A 24,286-nucleotide genomic window follows, 5' to 3' on the forward strand; every position below is an offset into this window, starting at 1 on the left:
AAAATTGAGCAGAAGCACCCATTGCTTGACCATACACCATTCTCATGATTTATGAGGGTCCCAGCAGTCAGCCCTCCACCAGACACTTGTGTGTATACATCTGACTCTTGGGACATCATTTAATTACTATGAAATGACATGAAGACCAGATGAACACCAACAGGCAAAATAATGCAATGTTCTCCTGCTTTGCAGGGAAAGACAACATGGACACAGAGATTTAAGCTTCTTTATTTTCAATGTAATCCAATTTCAACCAAAAAGCTAGATACAAATTTAAACCAGGTAAGCACTAGTATTAGCCAACAGGAGCAGGCCTATACACGTTTTAATCAAAAAAGGTACTGGAACCCTTTGCGCAAAAGCTTTCTTTCGATACAATACAGTAGTCAACCTTATTTTCATTGCACAAAATAAAATAAAAATTTCCTCCTCTAACTCCGCACGCTTCAACTTTCAATTACAGTTTGTAACTGCTTTATAACTTAGTTTCCAGAACCCAGCATGGGTTTACTATTATAGAAGTATTACTTTATTCTAGAAAAGTAATAACTGCACAAACACCAGCAAGTTTCTGTCTCGTTTCCTCTATCCAGAACATGGCTTCCACAGTGCCCAAGTACTTGACCTTGTTAATATAGCCGCTGCAGACATCTAGGCTATATTACCGTCAATGCACCCACAGTGGGAAATGCAGTGTATGCAGCAACTGGGAGAAGAGATCAAAATATTAAGTGCCTGTACACTTTGTCTCATCCCTGCAATATGAACTAAGGTATGAAAGCAAATGCTGAACAAACTGGATTTTCTCCTTAGAAGCCTGTCCAAAGTCAACCTTCCATTACTGCTGTGAATCCTTGCTTCACTGAAGCGATTCAGACAGTGCTTTCATAGTTTGGTAAAGCAGTGACGCTTTTATACCTGTTACTTTCATATTTCACCCTTACCACTGTAGTCTAACATTCTAAACTTTGTTAAGGGGACATGACCAGTGCAAGTGGGAAGACCACCAAAAACAAATAATACCTTGTGCTTTCTGATACATTTGATTCAGTGTGCCAAAGTCCCATCATTTCACATTTTACAAGGCTTAAAAGCATAGATGTTGCAAAACATCCTCTCTTTCACAAGGTCCATGCAAAAAACAAAAAATGTTCCGACAAAATGAAGAAAAAAAAAAAAAAAAAAAAAAAAAAAAAAGAAATGCAAAAAATATCCAGCATGAAGGTTCAAAATGAACAAGTGTTCTGAGCATGAGTCCATATTCTTCTTGAAACTGAATAAGGAAAAATAAATTAAAAAAAATGGTTGCATATTAACTGATCTTCCCAGTTTGACTGGTCACAACCTTATTCAGGCATGTATGGGCTAAGGTGATCCTCAATGGTGCCAACCGCCCAATGGGTGAGCTGTTCCTGTGGCAGGTAGAGGCAGATGCTGCATAACTTCAGGATCGTGGCTTTGCTTTTACGAGTCTGCAAATAGGAGGAAAAAAAAAAAAAAAAGACGCATTGTATATTTAACAAAAAAGGTAGATATTTACATAAAAGCTAAATATGAAGAAATGACATCACGTACACATGAGAAAAATTTTTATATTCCAACTCCTTAATATAATGAATTTCTGGATCTAGCCCTGTCTTAAAGGGCATCTGCCAGCAGATTTGTACCTATGAACCTGGTTCACCTGTTATATGTGCACTTGGCAGCTGAGGCATGTGTTGGTCCCATGTTCACGTTTGTCCGCATTACTGAGAAACATGATCTTTTAATATATGCAAATGTGCTTCTAGGAGCAACGAGGGCGTTACCATTACACCTAGAGGCTCTGCAAGTGCTGCACCCTCTGCACTGCGATTGACATGGCCAGTCAGTGCAAACATCAAGGGCATGGCCATTAAGAGAGAGCAGAGTCTCTATGTGTAACGCCCCCGTTGCTCCTAGAGGCTCATTTGCATATATGAAAACATTTTTCTCAGCAATACTGGCACATATGAACATGGGGCCAACAAATTTGTGACTTTTCTACGGCAAAAAAACTAACAGAAAAAAAAACACTTGCGTGGAACATCAGTACATGACCCCCATTGGAGGTAATTTACTACAATTCTATGAAAAGTAGAAAAGTCACAGGTGCCGTTTGAGACTTGTTAGCTTTTCTTCTAAAAAGTGAGCATGAGCAGGCAGGAGTACCACACCAAACTCATTTAGCAACACATGTCCCAGAAAACTGGCACATTTTAGACCAGAAATTACTCCAGCTCGTGGCTAGAGTAGATCTCTGGCGCACGGACAACAGAAATGCAAGAAATTTCTTAGGAGGCATGCACCCCTTAATAAATATGGTCGAATCTTTCCACAGGGGGCTTTTTGCTATGACTGCCGTGTGGAACGCAGTTGTACGATATAAACAAATTGCACCACCGTTGTCATTTAAGATGTCGTTCTACATATAGAACAAGAGACACTAACCTGCAAGTGCTGTCTATCTATGAAGAGGAACACTGACTGGTTAGGATTGTTCAGAACAACTCCAGTCTTGTCATTGCGGCTGATAACATGCAGAAGATGTTTTTCATAATCACCGTGATGAAATTCAAACTTGGCCTAAAAGGGAAATGGATTTGATTCTAGTTAGAGGATGTACATGATCAGCTCCAGCTTGAAACCAACACAAAGTATACACCAAAACGACCAACCCCCGTTCTGTAGTCACACTGCCATAAGAAAAAGCAAACTTAGCTACAACCTAGAAGTTGGCACCTTTACAATCCCATAAAATATACTTGCCAACACAGGCCTGTAGGGCTCCTCTGATCCCTTCCATCTTGAAAACAGAAGACACACAATCTTCTCTATGTCATTTCGAGGCCAAAGAATAAAGTCCATCTCCTGAGTACACCCAATAACATCCTAGAAAGGGCAGACATCACAAGGGTTACTTCATTCATAGAAAGATTAACATTTCAGAGGATGCACCTAGCCCAGAGATCCAGGCCGAGCAGTGACCTCTAGCAGTTACATACTGTACACATGAACCCAGAACACAACATGTCCCCAGTGCTTTACCCTGCGCATTGACTGGTAGCGAGGAGCATGAAGCTGTACTATATCCTTCTGCAGAAGCTCGAGGGAACTCTCCAAGGAATAGCTGGAATCCCGCACACCTTTCAGAATATTTTCTTCATAATTATTAGTCATAACTGGTATAACATCAGCCACTTCAAAGAGAGCAGGGTTCTTTTTCTACAGAAGAAAAATCAATATTCAGAATCAGATGAAATATGTCCATCCTGCAGAAACAGTACAGTAGGTTTCTAGATTTTTTTAAAGCATAGGAAACATGTAGCAAAAACACAGTATGAACAGAGCCCAAGACATTTATTCCCAACAAGCTTTTACGGTCCATGTAGGCCTGGAGAACACCGCTGAGGCTATTCTGCACAGGGCTCCATTCACCCACAGGAATATCTGGACTGATCAGCAACTATGACATTCCATACAAAGGAATATTGAGAAAGAAAGAAAGAAAAAAAAAAAAAAAAAAAAAAAAAAAAAAAGTATGCCACAAAATACTTTTTTTTTTTTTTTTTACTTTGGGAGCCTATACGGTGGGATACGCGAATCGACTTTGGATGACACATCTGAAGTCGATTTGCATAAAACTTTGTTTGAATACTGTACGAACTCGGGCTCGGTTCAACCGAACCAGAGTTTGGGAAATGATTTTTTACAGTATAAGGGTCCATTCACACATCTGTATGTATTTCGCGGATCCGCAAAACACGGACATTGGCAATGTGCATTCCGCATTTTGTGGACCGCGCATAGCCGGCACTCTCATAGATAATGCATTTTCTTGTCCGCAATCGCGGACAAGAATAGGACAGTTCTATTTTTTTTGCAGATCTGGAAGCACATTCCGCCCCTATTAAAAATGAATGGGTCCGCAACTGTTCCGCAAAATTGCGGAATGGATGTGGACCCATTTTGCGGACGTGTGAATGGACCCTAAATCAATTTCCGAAGTTTTTATGCAGTCTCGAGACTTTGCGAAGTAATAACTTCAGCTCATCAGAGCAAATACATTCTAAAACTGTACAGAGCACTCGCTCCGTAAGTATTGAAACAAAGTTTTATGCAAATCGACTTTTAATGTTTTATCCGAAGTCGATTCGCTCATCCCTAATCACAGCCTTTCATTATACCAAGCTTAAAGGGGTTCTCCGGGAATATAAGATAGATAGAGATATATATATATATATAAAATAAAAAATTTTTGCAAAACACAAGATTCGTACTTACATGCTCTGGTCCCCATGCAGCAAATGCTTCAGCAGTGACGTGCTGCTTGTGGCCACATCACCACTAAAGCCAGTCACTGGCTGCGGTGGAGCATGCTGCAGCAATGTAAACAGCGTGCAGAGACTGAAAAGTAGACATATGGAAGGCAGAGCAGAGGATCGGAGCAGCGGAGAAGGCAAGTATAAATCTTCTGTTCATAGACGCAGGCTGGGGCCACTTACAAAAATAATCCATTATTCTCGGAGAACCCCTTTAAAGTGGGTTGTGCAGTGGGTAGATATTAATGCCAACGCTAGTGTAAAAGTAACATTAAGCTAGGGACAGGTTCCCTGTAACTCAGCAACATGAAGGGGTTGTCCCATGAATAATAGTCTACAGTTTTCAAACTGAATCCGAGTACTTTAGTAATTGCATGTTATTAAAGGGGTTCTACTGTTTGTTTTAACTGATTAGCCTCTGGATAGATAAGCATCTGATCGTGGGGGTCCAAAACCTAGGACCCCCGCTTATCAGCTGTTTGAGAAGGCACCATTTAAGAGAACGGAGCTTAGCTGCGCCCAGGCCAGTTGAGACTAATCTTAACGTCACTGGGCCAGCCTTCTCAAACAGCTGATCGGCAGGGGTCCCAGGTGTCGAACCCTTTCCGATCAGATGCTGATGATCTATCATCTGGATAGATCAGTTAAAACAAACTGTAGATCCCCTTTAAAGGAGTTGCATAATCTCAGACGATGGGGGTATATCGCTAGGATATACCCCCATTGTCCGATAGGTGTGGGTCCCACACCTATATAAAGAACGGAGCCACGAAAGTTGTTGAGGGCGCAGCTGCCATCCATTTTCCATGAGGTTGCCGAAAATAGCCAAGCCCTAGCTCGCCTATTTTTATCGAGCGCATAGAAGTGACTGGGAGCTGTGGCCGGTCATTGGCGGTGCGCTCCCATTCACTTCTCTGGGTAGCACGCTGGGTGATGACCGGAGTCCTCCGGCCACTACTTTGCAGGGGCTCCATTCCTGATACACCTGTAGGTACTGAACGGACCATGGAGGAACCATCTACTCAGTCCGTTTGTGGGCCGACATTACAATACAGGACCAGAGGGCCCATCATGCCACATGATGGCCAGGAGCCTATCAAAGCCTAAAGACACCCAGCTTTCCCAGAAACAGATCAAATGACTGTCTTCAGAGATGCGAGCAGGCGGTTTACCTGGTCTTTGAACACAAACGCGATGTACATCTTGAAATCAAACTGGTCAGCTAGAGACTCTTTCTTCTTCCTTAGCTGAGAGCGCAGTCTGTTCAGGGCCTGCTTCTTCCGAGAGTTGGGGTCCCCCATTTTTTTTATTTTTATATATATATATTTTTTGTAATACCGCCGGTGCCAAGGCCTTTGAAACTTCTTAACTGATCGCCAATTTCGGTTTATTTTCTTTTAGCGCACGTGAGACACCAAGTCAACAGAAACACGCCATGCCACCTCCTTCCAATGACTCAGTCGGGGTCAATGCAACCTAAACCACTGCTCGGACAGGCCTGTCATACTACCAGGGCGCCTGTGCAACCACGACAGAAGGCGAGCTATCTCCGGATGGAACTAAAAGAGGCATCATATGCATGTAGAGAACCGAGAACTCAACTGGTAAAATGCTAGGGGCCCGATGAAAAAAATTAAAACAAACAAAAAAGATAAAGATGTCTCCTACTATCAGCCTACACCATAAAATCAAAAGCCATCCTGCACAGGCCTCCTGGTTAGGCCTCTCTGCTGACAAACAGGAAAACTAGGATTGCTCAACCAGCCCCAAGACTGCATCATAGGAGAAGAGATGACGTCACTGAACCTCTAGCGGCCCCGTGCAAAACCGGCGCGAGACAACGATTACTTATCCGTCTGACAGGTGGGGGTGGGGTGTTCACAGCACAGGTCGAGTCGCCCCAAAATAGCGGGCTGAAGGGCAGAGAGGAAGCCCATGTGGAAGTTCAGCCGACACCCCTTAGGGAGGAACACCATGATGCCGGAGCCCAGCAAGGAAGGCTGACTCTGTCAGTGTGTCCTGGATGAAGGGGTTAACGGTAAGGAGTACAGGCGGTCATGTCGCGATTAGATGCGACACAAAGAGAAAAAAAAAAAGTTGTAGGAGTGCGGGATAGTGCGCTTAGAAGGACGATCAGATCTGGGGGAGGAGATTACCACTAGGGGGCAGTGTGGTGTCCTAGCCACGCCGGCTACCTGTCATGTCTGCGGGAGGCTGAATGCTGGTGTCAGGACGCTGGGGGAGGCTGGCGGTGGTGCGGGTGACAACTCCAGGGGAATCCATGTCAAGAAAACACCAGGGAACCCAACGGACCCCTCTGCTTGTGAGCCACGCTGCTCAGCGGGTTGTGCACCCTACTCCACCCCGACCCACCCATGCTCCGGACCGGGGGTCTCGCTGTGAGAGGAGGAGGGGGGAGGAGGCGGCTAAGAGAGGGAGAGGCGGAGCAGGCGAAGGCCTCGATACCACGCAGTCCTTTGTCACCTCAGGAGAAGAAGCACAAGGCCTAAAGGAAACCCCGACCCGTCTCGGTTCACGAAGATAGAAGCGGGAACACGCAGTGGGTAGAGCGGGACTGGTGTCCTTGCAGCCCGGGAACTGCACGCAAACACCCAGCACCACACACAGAAGAAGATGGCCGCCGCTGCGTCACCTCCTGCCTTCTCCCGCCAGGGCTCCTCTGGGTTATACCATGACAACGCAGGGGGTGGGGTTCAGCTATAACGTGTAGGCGGCATTTGTCTACAGATATTACCGCCTTCTTCCATGTCAGTTCTAAAAACACACACGATACAAAGGGAATCTCTAGTTTTATGTCAGCCTCTGAATAAAATAGCAACAGCTCCACTCGGCATCCTGACGCCCCTGCAGGAATGGTAGCGCCCACATTGGAGCTCCCCATATTTAGCACAGAGCGTCTGGTGACGTCTTTTCACATGACGTCTCGTTAGTGGAGATTTTTCACTAAACTTTATTAACATGTAAACAAAACAGTCCCCTGTAAACATGGGGGGGTGGGGCGTGTGGTGCGGTATCTCTTTTATGGCTGGCTCTCTCACGCATAGTGTGAAACCAGCTGACAAGTACATACTACTGACCCTCCCCTCCTTAGGACCCGTCTATTTTTTTGCCTTAAAGGGGTCGACCTTGTCTGTCTTTGTCTTACGGAAGATATTTTGAATAGGTCAATGGTGGGCAAACTTTTTTGTCAACTGAGCCAAATATCGCCAAAAACACGATAAAAATTTCTTTCGAGAGCCACATTTTTAAAACCTAAAATATTGCGTCAACAGTACCAGTGAAGACTATTAGGGCTCATGCACACGACCGTGTGCCCGCAGTTGCCATATTGCAGGCCGCATACGGCGGGTCCGCAATACACAGGCACTGGCCGTGTGTAGCCCGCATCAAGGACCCATTCACTTCAATGGGTCCAGGATCCGGGATATGAGTGCTACAGTGTGCTTCCGTGGTGCTTCTGGCTGTGCCTCTGCACCGTAAAAAAGTAGCGCATGCATTACTTTTTTGTGGTGCGGAGGCACAGCCAGAAGCACCACGAAAGCACACTGTAGCACTCATATCCCGGATCCTGAACCCATTCACTTCAGCATGCGCTACTTTTTTATGGTGCGGGCAGTCGGATGAGGATGGTGAACCCCATTCATGTGAATGGGTCCGCGATCCTCATGCAGCTGCCCCATGGTCTGTGTTCGTGCATTGCGGACCGCTATTTGCGGTCCACAGCACAGGCACGGCGCCCTTACATTCTTGAGCATGAGCCCAGAGTGTGTTTTTACATACTTTCATATGTACTTTCTCTTTTTTGGATCTTGATTATTTTTTCATTTTATCTTTATCATTTTTTACTTTTATTAAACTTGTCTGCAGATGTGGATGTAATGTGGATGACGCACTTATGGGGGATATCTGTGGATGACGCACTTATGGGGGATATCTGTGGAGGGCACATATATAGCATAAGATGCTATATATGTGTCATCCACAGATATCCCCCATAAGTGCGTCATCCACAGATATCCCCCATAAGTGCGTCATCCACAGATATCCCCCATAAGTACCTTCTAGTAAGTAAAGTAATGTATTAGTGGGGGGAAGGGAGGAGACACTTGCGGCGGGGTCGGTGCAGTGCCCGGCGCTGTGCACACACCAGGGGCAGCTCCTACCTTTCTGCTGCAGGACATTTCGCTCCAAGTCTCCTGAGCGGCGGCCTCTTCACCACTCCACCACTCCTCACATGGCCGGCAGTGGGCAGCCGAACTAGAGCGCCGCTGCCCGCCCTTCTGCTGCTGTGCGCAGCGTGACATCTCACCCTCCGTCATGCTCCTCCTGCCCAGCCTGCCTGCTTCATTCATAAAGTGGAAGGAGCAGACAGACGGGGCAGGAGGCGCATGACGGACATTTTGCAAGCAGCTTGAGCGGCGCGATATGGCTGTGCGGCCGCCCACCCACCAGCCCGCACCAAAGAGCCGCATTAAAGGTTCTAAAGAGCCGCTTGTGGCTCGTGAGCCGCACTTTGCCGACCACTGGGCTAGGTCATCAGTAGTGTTGTGGCAGACCAAGGGTCAGTCACGTGAGGATCGATACCACGTGTTTAGGTGAATGACGTCGACGGAGGAAATGACAGAGGTCAGCGCATAGTTCAAAACTCTGCCAGGGTCCCAAGAAGGGAGTGTCCTAGGCCCTTTATTTTTACCCCATTCCAAGGGTGTAACCCCTTAAAGTATTGACATGATTGGTTTACAAATATTCCAACAAAGAGATGAGCAAATTTCTCAAAAATTTGATTTGGCCGGCTCACCGAATTTTTTGAAAAAATTTGGTGCGATCTGAATTTGTTTGCGGCGAATTGCGTTAAAAACGGCTATTTCCTGGCTGAAAAGAGCCTTTATAGTGGTGTAGAACACTGTGCCTTGCAGTAACACACATAGGGAGTCTGTTGTGGTAGTGAAACAATACTGTGAGTCTGTATGACATGCAGATGACAGGTGTCACTCTTAGAATCACTGTACACTTCACTTATTTGGGCAGTCACTGGGCCAAAACTGACCAATTAACTCAAGTATGAACTCAGCCTTACAGGTCGATGTTAGCGCCAAGAAGAAGCACACTACTTTTACACCGTCGGCAGCTGATTCCACATAGATGTCTACAGAACCTGTTCTATTAAACACTTATACAAGTATAGACTCCTGACAAAGTGGAGAGGGTGTCAGCAGTAAGTGTGTGCTGACGTCACTGATTATTTTGCCCTTCCTCTGATCTGTCAGAACAGTAACCCCCAAAAAACAGATCCTGTCTTTGGAGCATCCATCTTCACTCGGTCAGCATTTGGTCAGTAATCCATCAGTATTGCTAAAGGCCCAAAAAAAACAGGAGTGGGGGTGTGGCCTGGCGCTGGAAGGAGCAGGACGCAGGTGAAGTGAGCTCCGCTCCTGCTTCGCTGCTGACAGTGAATTCTGCCTCCCCAGAGAGACAATCAGATCATAACACACCTGCCTGAACCATGTAGCAGTCAGAGACCTCTTCTAGCTGCCCCGGGATTCTACACAAGCTGGGCGGCCGCTCAGGCCTATACAACCTGCAGCGCGGCACCTGCCGCAACATCTCTAGCCACACCAACCCCACCGGAAGTCACGGCGCTTCAGCGAGAGGCAAGAGCCTCACACAAACCACAGGCCACTCGAGCTGCAGCGGTCAGTAAACATACTTTACCGAATAAGGGCACATACCCCACCCCTGTGCCACCTTTCCCCACCGGGACTTTCTTATATGTGAAGAGCTCAGCTCTAATTTTTTGCGGACTGCACTGAGAGGCGGTCTAATAGATCCTCCAGACCCGTTCCAGGCCAGAGACCCAAGAGCAATAAAACAAACCCAGATGTGTAGGGATTGAAACCTAGGGTTGAGCGCTCTGAGTCTTTTATTAGCACCCCCACTGCATTTAAATAGCTTTCCCCTTCATCACCTTGTCACTCACTATGGTAAAAGTAGAGAAACCAGAGGGAATGGGCTCTAAGACAGTGAAGAAGTCACAGTCAGAAATGGAGAAGTTTCTCCATAAAAAGCTCCCAGATCCTTAACCAATAAGTCAATCGGTTGACCGGAATATAGCTGACACCACAGAGGCATCAGATCATGATGGCTCAGGCGCTGAAGACTGCCAAGAGGGAGACCCCATTATCTCAACATCACGAAAAACGTTACAGCAGATCATCGAATCCTCAATAGCTCCTGTCCTCAAAGAACTTTCAGACATAAAAACAGAGATCGGAGGCAGAGTGGAACAATTAGAAGAGAACCAGGCCTCCTCGGTATCTTTTGGAGAGGCTACTGCTTCGGCTCTTTCCCATTGCCAACATCCTCTCAATAATGTATTTGCATATGTGGAGGATCAAGATACTAGAGGGAGGTGTAACAACCTTCGCTTAAAGGGAGTTCCGAAATCTGTGCCTATACCATCTGTGATGGACATCACAAACAAAGTATTGAAACCGCTATTGCCATCAAATATGAGAGATCATTTTATTCTTGAAAGAGCACATGGAGCACTCAGACCAAAGCCCAAAGAGGTGGAGGCGCCTCAAGACATAATTTGCAAAGTCCTTAACTCCCACCACAGGGACATGATTCTAAAAGCGACCAGAAGCGGCCGGGATCTGTCCTTTGAGGGCTCTCCTATACAAATCTTCCAGGACTTGTCACAGGTCACTTTGTCTAAACGACATAAGCTAAAACCCTTTCTGGACATCCTGAGGAAAATGGACTTTCCATATAGATGGCTATTTCTGTTCGGGATCGCTTTTACCTATCAAGGAGCACACAAAGTAGTAAGTACTCCAACGGATCTGCTTCCTATCTACGAGCTTCAATCTGGATCCCTCAAAGGCCCCATCTTTGGACCCTTTCTCGGTGAAACACGCGCCGAGGTGCAGCTCTGGTCACCGAACTTGGGTTCCGGCATACCATGGGTAATTTGTGTTTTTGTCTGATGCATGGTTATTTTGTTACTTTTAGTATGATTTAATGCTTACACATAGCATTCCTGCTTTGCCCTTGACTTTGCTACTATTTGGTAATCTGCATTCACCTGATGGCCATCTATGTTATATTTGGAGGGCAAGTTTGCTATGTGTGACCATATTGACTTTCTTATATTATTGTATGTAGCATACACATGTTAATAGGTTCCTTTGGGTGAACTTACAGCTCTCCCACTAGTATGCGTTTTTTATACCCAATGTCTGTGACCCCCTTTCCCTGTTAGTCCGGTATATGTGAGGGTGGTTGATTTTGGTCCCACTACACGGGGCGCCTAACCACCCCCCTCTACCCTGTGCCTTTGTGTCATATTTATTGTCATTTAATTGTGTCTTTAATAAATTTCATATATTTTATATGTGTGTCTTCTCATTCTATATGGGGTTATTGTTTTTTTTTCCGTTGGTTGGCTCAGTATATTATACTAGACCTCAGTATATCTATATACCCAATTTGAGGTTTTTCTTATAGGTTGTACTAACAAAAGCTTCCCTGCACCTTTGGAAAAAACTATCTAAGACTCAAACATTCTGACCCACCTCCTCCCCGCTAATAAGCCTGGGAGACTTGCTGGGCCTTCAGGATCCATACTCCTCACAATGGCTCCCTTTGCAAAAGAAATTGAGGTGCCATCTGATAGGTGATATATTACAAGAGGGTTCATTCCCAGATTTGGTCACTCTCCAGTGAACTGTCAAGGGAGCCAGAATAGACGACATTACATATAACCATTTATATTTAAACTTTAAAAAGTTGATCAGAATTGGAGATATTACTAGGGAGCTGACATGGTTAGAGAAATTAGCAGCTTCCCGCCCCTGGCTTCGGAGGGTTATATCGAAAGTGAATGCAGGCCTGCAATCAGACGCCTCAGGAGACTATGTATTGCCATACTTCTTAGCATGGGAGAAAGAATTATCTCTTGATCTCACAGAGGCTGATATCAACAGATTTTGCTTGGGACCATCTAGTTGTGTCCTTTTACAAGAAACCGCATACAAACTAGTCAGTAGGTGGTACAAGACTCCAGTGGCGCTGAATCGCATGAATCCTACGATTCCAGCCAGTTGTTGGAGATGTGCCAAAAATGATGGTTCATACATCCACCTATGGTGGGAATTCCCCAAACTCAAGCATGTTTGGACTGGAGTAGAGGAGGTCCTCTCCAAAATTTGCCCAAACGCTCCTCCTCTGACCCCGGGAGTAATTTTTCTTAACCTCATACCACCCTTAATGAAAAACTATAATAAACTCTGGATACAACTAGTGCTAATGGCTAAGGCCATGATCCCATTATATTGGAAACAACCGACTGTGTCCCCAATATCCCATTGGATCAACAAGATTAGCCAAATTGCTAGGTTGGAGGAACTTTGCTCATATGCGAATGGTCGACGCAATAAATATAAGCTTACTTGAGCTCCTTGGAAGTCTTTCGCACAAGGCCCAGATATACTTCCGCATATAGATAATCAGGTATAAAGGTTAAACCCACTCATGTAGAGTTTCGTAGTACGGGTAAACACGATTTTATGTACGTCGTCCCTGCACTTTCCACTTCACTCATTTTCTTTGGTTATGCAACAAATTTTTATTTTTGTCGAGGTCTGTTTATTCTGGTTTATCCATACTTCTATCTGAACCATGCTAGATTCACACTAGCCATAAGCACCTCTGGGCAATTTGAGAAGGTCAATATTGGCGTATATATAAGTTAACAGACTAAAAGCCCATACATAGTGTAGCTACAGTGGGTCTTTATACTACTTGATGTGTTAAGCTCATATACCTGTTTTGTACATTTATCTACTTTGTAAAAAATCAATAAAAAGAGATCTGACGCAAAAAAAAAAAAAAACAGGAGTGGATCCAAAACAGAGATGACATGTGAATGGAATATTTGCATGTCTTCTGTGTTTTGTACCCACTCCTGCTTTCGGCTACCAAATGACAAGCCAATTCTGATGCAAAATAGGGACCATGTCATGCAGGCTGTGGTAAGGTGCAGGGTACTGTAATGGATGGCAGATACGTGTCACCGAGGTTCCTGGTCTTGGTGAGGTAAGAGCCAGATTTTGTGTGTTAACAGCAGAAGCTGTTGACACCTTTAATACTTAGTATGGCTGCAAAGCCAATCTGGGCCGGCTTTTATTCTACACCCCCAACGTTCCAGAACCAGGTTTTGAAGCTGGGATTTAAATTCCCAGGTAGCAACCTCAGCTGGGAGGAGAAGGAAGGAAAGTCACTGTGAGTCTGGGTGTTTTTTGCAGTGTGTGGAGCTGAGGCCTGGACCACGACACAGGCGTACAGAGCGCCCAGCATCCTGTGAGGAAACTTTATGTGGCTGTGCGATCGGCCAGGACAGGACTCATTCCAGTAAAGGAGCCAGGTAAAGCTCTCTGTTATTTTGTGTGTGAACTAACACCAAGTGACTGTTCTGCTTTTCTGTTTGAGCAAGTCTGAAATAAACGCTCTTTTGCTTCAGTACCCGGACTCCATTTGCCTCTATACTGCACCCGCACCCCTGTCTACCGGAGTAATTCCCCACAAGGCCTTACAGCTGTTACATAGACAGGATTTGTTGTGCGTCTCATTTTTCTTTCCTTCTGACAGATCAGAAGAAGGGTCAAATAAATTATGTCAGCCAGACCGAAAGGCAAAATAGTGGCCCAGTGATGAAGTGGGGAGGGTGGGAACAGCATGAGAAGTCCACAGAGTGGCCCTATGACATAGTGGTGAGGTGGAAGCAGCATGAGGAGATCACACAGTGGCCCAATGACAGAGTCTGGAGGTGGCAGCAGCATCAGGAGGAGGCCACAGAGTGGCAAGGTGACATAGTGTGGAGGTGACAGCAGCATCAGGAGACCACAGAGTAACCTGGTGACAGAGTGGGGAGGTGGGTGGCAATACCAGTATCAGCTGAAGATGGTGGGTGAAAGAAGGAGCACTTGGCGTCAGATGCAAGCTAAAAAATGCAACATGGCTGAGGCTATTTTTAGGGCTGTGACAGCACAGGGCTGGCTAGCTGCTGATTGGCTGCATGCATGGCATTGTGGGTGATCCCTCATTCCCAGAGTTTCTTGCTCTATGTCCTAACATGTGCAGCAGCCATTTTAGGAAAAAATGTGATTCGTTACCACGAAGCATGAGGAAAGTAAGACAGACCTCTCAGAGTGGTGGGGCTCATGGGAAGATTTATCAAACTGGTATACAGTAGAACTGGCTTAGTTGCCCATAGCAACCAATAAGATTCCAACTTTCTTTTTTTTTTAGTTCTTTTGGAAAATAAAAGGTGGAATCTGATTGGTTGCTATGGGCAACTAAGCCAGTTCTACTTTACACCAGTTTGATAAATCTCCCTCCATAAGTATGTATCTGCTATTTACAGAGGAAAGCTACAGTACGTGCAGTTGCTAAAAATACAGTATTTGTGAAGAACCCCTTTTAAGAGGGTTTTTTTTTTCAATGTTTTAATACTTTTGCAAAATTAAAAATGTTATGGGGATAAAATAAAAAATATCATTTTTGGGTCGTGACATTTCAAGCAGAGATGTCAACCTTGGACACCTCTTCATCTGGTTATACTCCAATGGCTAAAATACGAGTGGCCTTTTAGGGATGTGGTTTATATAATCGAACATCTGCAAGCAGGACCGACCCTAATAAACCAGCCGTGATGCTTGGTAGGGTTGATCCTGCTAAATGAAACAGTAGCATTTGTTGTCCAATCTGTTGCTGCATTTAGGAGAAATACATGTTTCTAAAAATATTTAAATCAGGATTTAAGTGCACTGATGGCAGGCCTCTAACAACTCGGTGCACTTTAGCTCTTCTGCTCTGCTTTATCCTAAACAAAGGAACAGTTTGGGGATGAAAGGTATGGTTTTAATCAGCAAGGTCAGCCCTAGAGAGTTGAGCCTGCTGAAAGATGCCCTTTAAAATACAGTAGTAGCATAGGTATGATGTCATACCAAGCTCATTATATAAATATAACACTGGAACCAAACATGATACATATATTCAGCACCAGAATCAAGCTCATGACATAAATTAGCACCAGAAACAAGCACAGTACTTCCATAGTCCAGTCACATTATAATGACCAGTTCCTACTTTCGACATCAGCATGTAGCTCATGAAAGAAGTCACGTGAGCTGGCATGGTGGGTGTATAGGTGTGATAGGCTGTCTGCAAATATATATAAAATCACTGACAACACAATACTGAGGTAGTTGGAATCATGCTAGATCAGAATGAAGCACAGAGGGCATGGGCTCTAAAACGTAACTTTTAACCCCTTCACGCATTTGGATTTAACTGCACGTCCAAATCTCAAGTAATTTAGTGCATTTGGACTTGCAGTTTCGTCCAAACTGCTTACCGGGGCTGTGATAAGGCCCCTTTCACACGGGCGAGAATTCCGTGCGGGTGCAACGCGTGAGGTGAACGCACTGAATCCGGACCCATTCACTTCAATGGGGCTGTGCACATGAGCGGTGATTTTCACACATCATTTGTGAGTTGCGTGAAAATCACAGCAAGTTCTATATTCTGCGTTTTCTGCGCAACGCAGGCCCCATAGAAATGAATGGGTATACGTGAAAATCGCAAGCGTCCGCAAGCAAGTGCGGATGCAGTGTGATTTTCACGCATGGTTGCTAGGAGATGATAGGGATGAAAGCAACCCCGGACCCCATTAAAGTGTATCCCCTGTATTATTTTCCCTTATAACATGGTTATAAGGGAAAATAATAGCATTCTTAATACAGAATGCATAGTAAAATGTAGATTGAGGTGTTAAAAAAAAAAAAAAAATGAACTCACCTTATCCACTTGATCGCGCAGCTCGCATCCTCTTCTTTCTTCTTCTTTCAGGACCTGCAAAAGGACCTTTTATAAGGGAAAATAATAAAATATACAGAACACCTAACCCAAACCTGAACTTCAGTGAAGAAGTCCAGGTTCGGGGCTGGGTACCACAGTCAGTTTTTTTATCACACGCGTGCAAAACGCATTTCACCCGCATGATAAAAACTGAACATCGGAACGCAATTGCAGTCAAAACTGACTAAAATTGCGTCCTGCTGGCACGATTTTCCCTGATCGCAGACGCAACGCATCCGGACATAATCCAGACACGCTTGTCTGCAAGGGGCCTAAAGTGTCACAGCCCTGGAGTCTCTGCTCTCCTGGAGATCAGAGACACCGGGGAAGCTGGCAAGGGACCACTCTGATTGTTAGCCCTTGTGAAAATAAACATTTTGGGGCTAAAGCAACATTATATTGGAGATAAAAGTAAATTTTTCATTTTCACAGCCATGTGTTTCTAAATTCTATGACCTGCTTGTTGGGTCAAAGCATTCACTTTTGGGGTTGTCTTTCTTGGTGTTCCTCAGGGCCTCCCTAAATGTGACATGACACCTGAAAACCATTCCAGCAAAATCTGCCCTCTGTTAACTGTATTGCGCTCCTTTCCTTCAGTGCCCTGCAGTGTGCCCATACTGCAGGTTACGACCACATGTGGGGTGGTTCTGCAAACTGCAGAATCAGGGTAATAAATATTGAAGTTTGTTTGGCTGTTAACCCTTAGGCCTCTTTCACACGGGCGAGATTTCCGCACGGGTGTAATGCTTGAGGTGAATGCATTGCAACCGCACTGAATCCGGACCCATTCATTTCTATGGGGCTGTGCACATGAGCAGTGATTTTCACGCATCACTTGTGCGTTGTGTGAAAATTGCAGCACGCTCTATATTGTGCAATTTTCACGCAACGCAGGCCCCATAGAAGTGAAAGGGGCTGTGTAAAAATCGCCAGCATCCGCAAGCAAGTGCGGATGCGGTGCGATTTTCACGTATGGTTGCTAGGAGACGATCGGGATGGGGACCCGATCATTTTTATTTTCACTTATAACATGGTTATACGGGAAAATAATAGCATTCTTAATACAGAATGCTTAGTAAAATAGTGATGGAGGGGTTAAAAAAAAATTATGTAACTCACCTCGTACACTTGTTTGCGCAGCCCGGCTTCTCTTCTGTCTTCTTCTTTGATGATCTGTGAGGAAAAGGACCTGTTGTGACGTCACTGCACTCATCACATGGTCCGTCACATGATCCATCACCATGGATCCCTATTTTACTAAGCATTCTGTATTAAGAATGCTATTATTTTCCCTTATAACCATGAAATAAAATCTGCACAACACCTAACCCAAACCCGAACTTCTGTGAAGAAGTCTGGGTTTGTGTTTGGGTACCAAACTTGCCGATTTTTCTGACGCACGTGCAAAACACATTAAAACGCTTTGCACTCTCGTGGAAAAAAATAATAATCCCGCCAACGCATTTTCCCGCAATGCACCTGCATCTGTTCCTGAACGTCACCCACAACGCCCGTCTGAACCCAGCCTTACTGTGTAACAGGAAAAATTGATTAAAATGGAAAATATGCACAAAAAATTTAATTTTAAAATTTCCTCTCCATTTTGCTTTAATTCTTGTGGAACACCTAAGGGCTTAACAACGCTTGTAAAATCAGTTTTGAATAACTTGAGGGGTGTAGTTTCTAAAATAGGGTCATTTATGGGTGGTTTCTATTATGTAATCCCCACAAGGTGACTTCATAAACTGAACTGCCCCTTTAAAAAAGTCGGTTTGGGCAATTTTTTTAAATTTGCTTCCTAAAAATAAAACCTTAGGATGTACCCTGTGCTGGACCATATAATGTCCCATGTCCCAGACTTGAACCAAATTGAGCACTTGTGGGACGACCTTGATCATCGTGTTCGCTGTATGGATCCTCACTCACGCACCCTCCAACAGCTGCGGGATGCACTGCAGTCAGCATGGCTCCCGATACCTGTGACAGCTTACTAGGACCTTATTAAGTCACGCCCAGCCTGTCTAGCTGCTGTCTGTGCTGCACATAATGGTTACTCTGGATCTTAGCTGGTGGTCATAATAATGTGACGCAACAGTGCATATAGAGAACCAGCTCAATACAGATACCAATTGCATAGTCAGGTTAGCCTCTGCCATGTTTAGCATGAAACTACAGCCCTCAGTATCGCCTGAACAGGTTTAATGGTATGCTAGGAGTAGTGGTTTCTCAAACAAAAACAAAAAAAGGTTACTCAAAAGAGAGTGCAACCACCTATTATCACTCAGTAGACCATACAAGTGACTAGAGCACTGATCAGAGTCATCATAGACGGTGGCATGTAGAGGGACACAGGTATTTATTTAGCGCTATTGGGAGCACTACAGAGGGGAAAGCATTATATGTATATTACCACTATAAGGGGGCATAACACTACAAGAGTGGAGCATTATAGATATATATTATCACTACCGGGGGCATTATAAATACTACCTCAATATCAGGGATAGCCAACCTATGGATCTCCAGCTGTTGTAAAACTACAACTCCCACCATGCCTTTTTGTAGGCTGACAGCTGTAGGCAGTCTGGGCATGCTGGGAGTTGTAGTTTTGCAACAGCTGGAGAGACTCAGGTTGGCCATCCCTGCACTATAGGGAGGCAGTATAAAGTCTCTTGCGGGCTGCAATGCATGAACACCCACAGTGGGGCAGCCGCAGCGGATCGCAGACCTATTCACTTTAATGGGTCAGCGATCCGGCCGCTCCGGACTTTAATAAACTACGGAACTCCTTTATTGCAGTGTTATGCCTTTCAGTGTAATACTGACAGACACTCTACTCTAAGGCCCCCTTCACACAGGTGTCGCGGGTGAGGGCCGGATGCTTCAGGGTGCATTGCGGGAAACCCTCACGAGTAGGCACGCAATTGCAGTCAGTTTTGTCTGCGATTGTGTTCCGATGTTCCTTTTTTTTCCGTGTGAGTGCAATGTGTTTTGTGGTACCCAGACCCAAACCCGGACTTCTTCACTGATGTTCGGGTTTGGGTTAGCTGTTCTGTAGATTTTATTATTTTCCATTATAACATGGTTATAATCGAAAATAATAGCATTCTTTAATACAGAATGCAAAAGTGAAATGACACTTGAGGGTTAAAAAAATAATAAAAACATAACTCACCCCATCCACTTGATCGCGCAGCCGGGATCCTCTTCTTTGTTCTTCTTGAAGGACCTGCAAAAGGACCTTGGCTGACATCATCGGACTCATCATATGATGAGCACGGTGACGTCAGCGCAGTTCCTGCTGAATGAAAATAGAAGGACCCTCTATCTTCATTCAGTAGGACCTGCGCTGACGTCACCGTGCTCACCACATGGTGAATGCGATTACGTCAGCGAAGGTCCTTTTTGCAGGTCCTTCAAGAAGAACAAAGAAGAGGATCCCGGCTGCGCGATCAAGTGGATGAGGTGAGTTATGTTTTTATTATTTTTTAACCCTCAAGTGTCACGCAGCGTCATTCATTTCTATGGGGCCTGCGTTGCTTGAAAAACGCATAATATAGAACATGCTGCGATTTTCACGCAATGCACAAGTGATGCGTGAAAAACATTGCTCATGTACACAGCCCCATTGAAATGAGGATTCAGTGCGGGTGCAATGCGTTCACCTCACGCATTGCACCCGTGCGGAAAACTCGCTGGTGTTAACCACTTCAGCCCCGCTAGCTAAAACCCCCTTCATGACCAGGCCACTTTTTACACTTCTGCACTACACTACTTTCACCGTTTATCGCTCGGTCATGCAACTTACCACCCAAATGAATTTTACCTCCTTTTCTTCTCACTAATAGAGCTTTCATTTGGTGGTATTTTATTGCTGCTGACATTTTTACTTTTTTTGTTATTAATCGAAATGTAACGATTTTTTTGCAAAAAAATGACATTTTTCACTTTCAGCTGTAAAATTTTGCAAAAAAAACGACATCCATATATAAATTTTTCGCTAAATTTATAGTTCTACATGTCTTTGATAAAAAAAAAATGTTTGGGCAAAAAAAAATGGTTTGGGTAAAAGTTATAGCGTTTACAAACTATGGTACAAAAATGTGAATTTCCGCTTTTTGAAGCAGCTCTGACTTTCTGAGCACCTGTCATGTTTCCTGAGGTTCTACAATGCCCAAACAGTAGAAAAACCCCACAAATGACCCCATTTCGGAAAGTAGACACCCTAAGGTATTCGCTGATGGGCATAGTGAGTTCATAGAACTTTTTATTTTTTGTCACAAGTTAGCGGAAAATGATGATGATTTTTTATTTTTATTTTTTTCTTACAAAGTCTCATATTCCACTAACTTGCGACAAAAAATAAAAAATTCTAGGAACTCGCCATGCCCCTCACAGAATACCTTGGGGTGTCTTCTTTCCAAAATGGGGTCACTTGTGGCGTAGTTATACTGCCCTGGCAATTTAGGGGCCCAAATGTGTGAGAAGGAGTTTGCAATCAAAATCTGTAAAAAATGACCAGTGAAATCCGAAAGGTGCACTTTGGAATGTGGGTCCCTTTGCCCACCTAGGCTGCAAAAAAGTGTGACACATCTGGTATCGCCGTATTCAGGTGAAGTTGGGGAATGTGTTTTGGGGTGTCATTTTACATATACCCATGCTGGGTGAGAGAAATATCTTGGCAAAAGACAACTTTTCCCATTTTTTTATACAAAGTTGGCATTTGACCAAGAAATTTTCTCACCCAGCATGGGTATATGTAAAATGATACCCCAAAACACATTCCCCAACTTCTCCTGAGTACGGCGATACCAGATGTGTCACACTTTTCTGCTGCCAAGGTGGGCAAAGGGGCACATATTCCAAAGTGCACCTTTCGGATTTCGCAGGCCATTTTTTACACATTTTGATTGCAAAGTTCTTCTCACACATATGGGCCCCTAAATTGCCTGGGCAGTATAACTACCCCACAAGTGACCCCATTTTGGAAAGAAGACACCCCAAGGTATTCCATGAGGGGCACGGTGAGTTCCTAGAATTTTTTATTTTTTTGTCACAAGTTAGCGGAAAATGATGATTTTTTTATTTTTTCCTTACAAAGTCTCATATTCCACTAACTTGCGACAAAAAATAAAAAATTCTAGGAACTCGCCATGCCCCTCACGGAATACCTTGGGGTGTCTTCTTTCCAAAATGGGGTCACTTGTGGCGTAGTTATACTGCCCTGGCAATTTAGGGGCCCAAATGTGTGAGAAGTAGTTTGCAATCAAAATCTGTAAAAAATGACCGGTGAAATCCGAAAGGTGCACTTTGGAATGTGTGCCCCTTTGCCCACCTAGGCTGCAAAAAAGTGTGACACATCTGGTATCGCCGTACTCAGGAGAAGTTGGGGAATGTGTTTTGGGGTGTTATTTTACATATACCCATGCTGGGTGAGAGAAATATCTTGGCAAAAACAACTTTTCCAATTTTTTTATACAAAGTTGGCATTTGACCAAGATATTTCTCTCACCCAGCATGGGTATATGTAAAATGACACCCCAAAACACATTCCCCAACTTCTCCTGTGTACGGCGATACCAGATGTGTCACACTTTTTTGCAGCCTAGATGCGCAAAGGTGCCCAAATTCCTTTTAGGAGGGCGTTTTTAGACATTTGGATCCCAGACTTCTTCTCACGCTTTAGGGCCCCTAAAAAGCCAGGGCAGTATAAATACCCCACATGTGACCCCACTTTGGAAAGAAGACACCCCAAGGTATTCAATGAGGGGCCTGGCGAGTTTATAGAAAAAAACATTTTGGGCATAAGTTAGCGGAAATTGATTTTTTTTTGTTTTTTCTCACAAAGTCTCACTTTTCGCTAACTTAGGACAAAAAATTAAATCTTTCATGGACTCAATATGCCCCTCAGCAAATACCTTGGGGTGTCTTCTTTCCAAAATGGGGTCAGTTGTGGGGTGTTTCTACTGCCCTGGCATTTGAGGGTCTCCGCAATCATTACATGTATGGCCAGCATTAGGAGTTTCTGCTATTCTCCTTATATTGAGCATACAGGTAATGAGATTTTTTTTTCCGTTCAGCCTCTGGGCTGAAAGAAAAAAATGAACGGCACAGATTTCTTCATTCGCATCGATCAATGTGGATGAAAAAATCTCTACCAAAAAAAAAAAGGAGGGGAAAGGCGTCTGCCAGGACATAGGAGCTCTGCCCAACATCCATACCCACTTAGCTTGTATGCCCTGGCAAACCAGATTTCTCCATTCACATCAATCGATGTGGATGAATAAATCATTGCCGGGATTTTATTATTTTTTTTACATACAAAGTGTTTGCCAAAGCATAGGAACGCCGCCTCCTCCTCAGCTCATATGCCTTGGCAAACGTATCTGTTACTGCAGAGTAGAAATCTCGTCTTGCAGCGCCGCATACACCGACTTGCGTGTAATCTGACAGCAGCGCAATGCTTCTGTCAGAATGCACATCAGTGCTGCAGCTGGTCGATCGGTTGGCCCACCTGGAAGGTAAAAAAAAATAAAATGAAAAAACCAGGCCGCAACGCAATAATTTTATTAACTTTGGAACAGAATATATAAACTTTAACTTTTTTAACTGAACATTAACCTTTTTGCTTACTGGTGCTTTTTTTTTTTTTTTTTTTTTTTTTTTTTTTTTACCTTTATAGAACAAACCTCTCCTTCCCCATGGGTCAATGTGCAAAGCGCAAATCACCCAAAGATGTGGCGAAGTGCGTTATGCACTTTGTCCCAGGTGAAAGGAGAGGTTTGCAGCAGCTGTGTGAGTGAATGGGCCCTAATAGCCCTGTGTGCCTGTCCTGGTGAGATGATCTCTATGCTAATAGTGTACCTGTGAGTGGTACTTCCGGAAACACTCTCCAAAGCATAGGGCAGGGTGGTCAGGACAGTCAGGACAGAAATAACGGGTGTCACGCCTTATTCCACTCCTGCTACAGACACAACATCTTTTTCGGGGTGACGGTTGGGTTGAGGTACCAGGAACGACATTGGGGAAATGTCGCTCGTGTAGATGGCTAACTACACTGGTGGATGGAGCCACGGAACCTCCTGGGTACAGGAGGTTCTCGATGATCTCTTCCTGAAATTTGAGGAAGGATCCAGTTCTCCCAGCCTTACTGTAGAGAACAAAACTATTATACAGAGCCAATTGAATTAAATATACAGACACCTTCTTATACCAGCGTCTGGTTCTGCGGGAAACTAAATACGGAGACAACATCTGGTCATTGAAGTCCACCCCTCCCATGTGAAGGTTATAGTCGTGGACTGAGAGGGGCTTTTCAATGACACGGGTTGCTCGCTCAATTTGTATTGTCGTGTCTGCGTGAATGGAGGAGAGCATGTAAACGTCATGCTTGTCTCTCCATTTCACCGCGAGCAGTTTTTCGTTACACAGTGCGGCCCTCTGCCCCCTTGCAAGACGGGTGCTAACGAGCCGTTGGGGGAAGCCCGCGCGACTAGTTCGCGCGGTACCACAGGTGCCAATCCGTTCTAGAAACAAATGCCTAAAGAGGGCCACACTTGTGTAAAAATTGTCCACATAAAGATGGTACCCCTTGCCGAATAAGGGTGACACCAAGTCCCAAACTGTCTTCCCACTGCTCCCCAGGTAGTCAGGGCAACCGACCGGCTCCAGGGTCTGATCTTTACCCTCATAGATCCGAAATTTGTGGGTATAGCCTGTGGCCCTTTCACAGAGCTTATACAATTTGACCCCATACCGGGCGCGCTTGCTTGGGATGTATTGTTTGAAGCCAAGGCGCCCGGTAAAATGTATCAGGGACTCGTCTACGCAGATGTTTTGCTCTGGGGTATACAAATCTGCAAATTTCAGGTTGAAATGGTCTATGAGGGGCCGAATTTTGTGGAGCCGGTCAAAAGCAGGGTGGCCTCTGGGACGGGAGGTGCTGTTATCACTAAAGTGCAGGAAACGCAGGATGGCCTCAAAACGTGCCCTGGACATAG

At 44.7% G+C, this 24,286-nt stretch overlaps 1 protein-coding gene across 1 annotated transcript; it reads right to left on the bottom strand.

The window, feature by feature from the left end:
- Positions 1-215: 215 nt before the first annotated feature.
- Positions 216-7,007, bottom strand: C5H6orf62 (chromosome 5 C6orf62 homolog). The gene is made up of 5 exons (XM_044293983.1): positions 5,516-7,007; positions 3,070-3,246; positions 2,791-2,913; positions 2,473-2,607; positions 216-1,475 (listed from the first exon to the last, which is right to left on the bottom strand). Exons 1-5 carry the CDS (start codon positions 5,642-5,644, stop codon positions 1,350-1,352), a joined length of 690 nt encoding a protein of 229 aa, XP_044149918.1. The 5' UTR covers positions 5,645-7,007; the 3' UTR covers positions 216-1,349.
- Positions 7,008-24,286: the final 17,279 nt, after the last annotated feature.

Source organism: Bufo gargarizans, chromosome 5 (genome assembly GCF_014858855.1).
Source record: "Bufo gargarizans isolate SCDJY-AF-19 chromosome 5, ASM1485885v1, whole genome shotgun sequence".
Lineage (NCBI taxonomy): Eukaryota > Metazoa > Chordata > Amphibia > Anura > Bufonidae > Bufo > Bufo gargarizans.

Bases quoted from the DNA above. Each gene is read 5' to 3' on its own strand.
- C5H6orf62 (XM_044293983.1), bottom strand. From the start codon at position 5,644: ATGGGGGACCCCAACTCTCGGAAGAAGCAGGCCCTGAACAGACTGCGC. The intron at 3,247-5,515 runs GTAAACCGCCTG...TTTCTTCTGTAG, and splicing joins CGTTTGTGTTCAAAGACCAG to AAAAAGAACCCTGCTCTCTT. The intron at 2,914-3,069 runs GTAAAGCACTGG...TGCCCTTTCTAG, and splicing joins GCTACCAGTCAATGCGCAGG to GATGTTATTGGGTGTACTCA.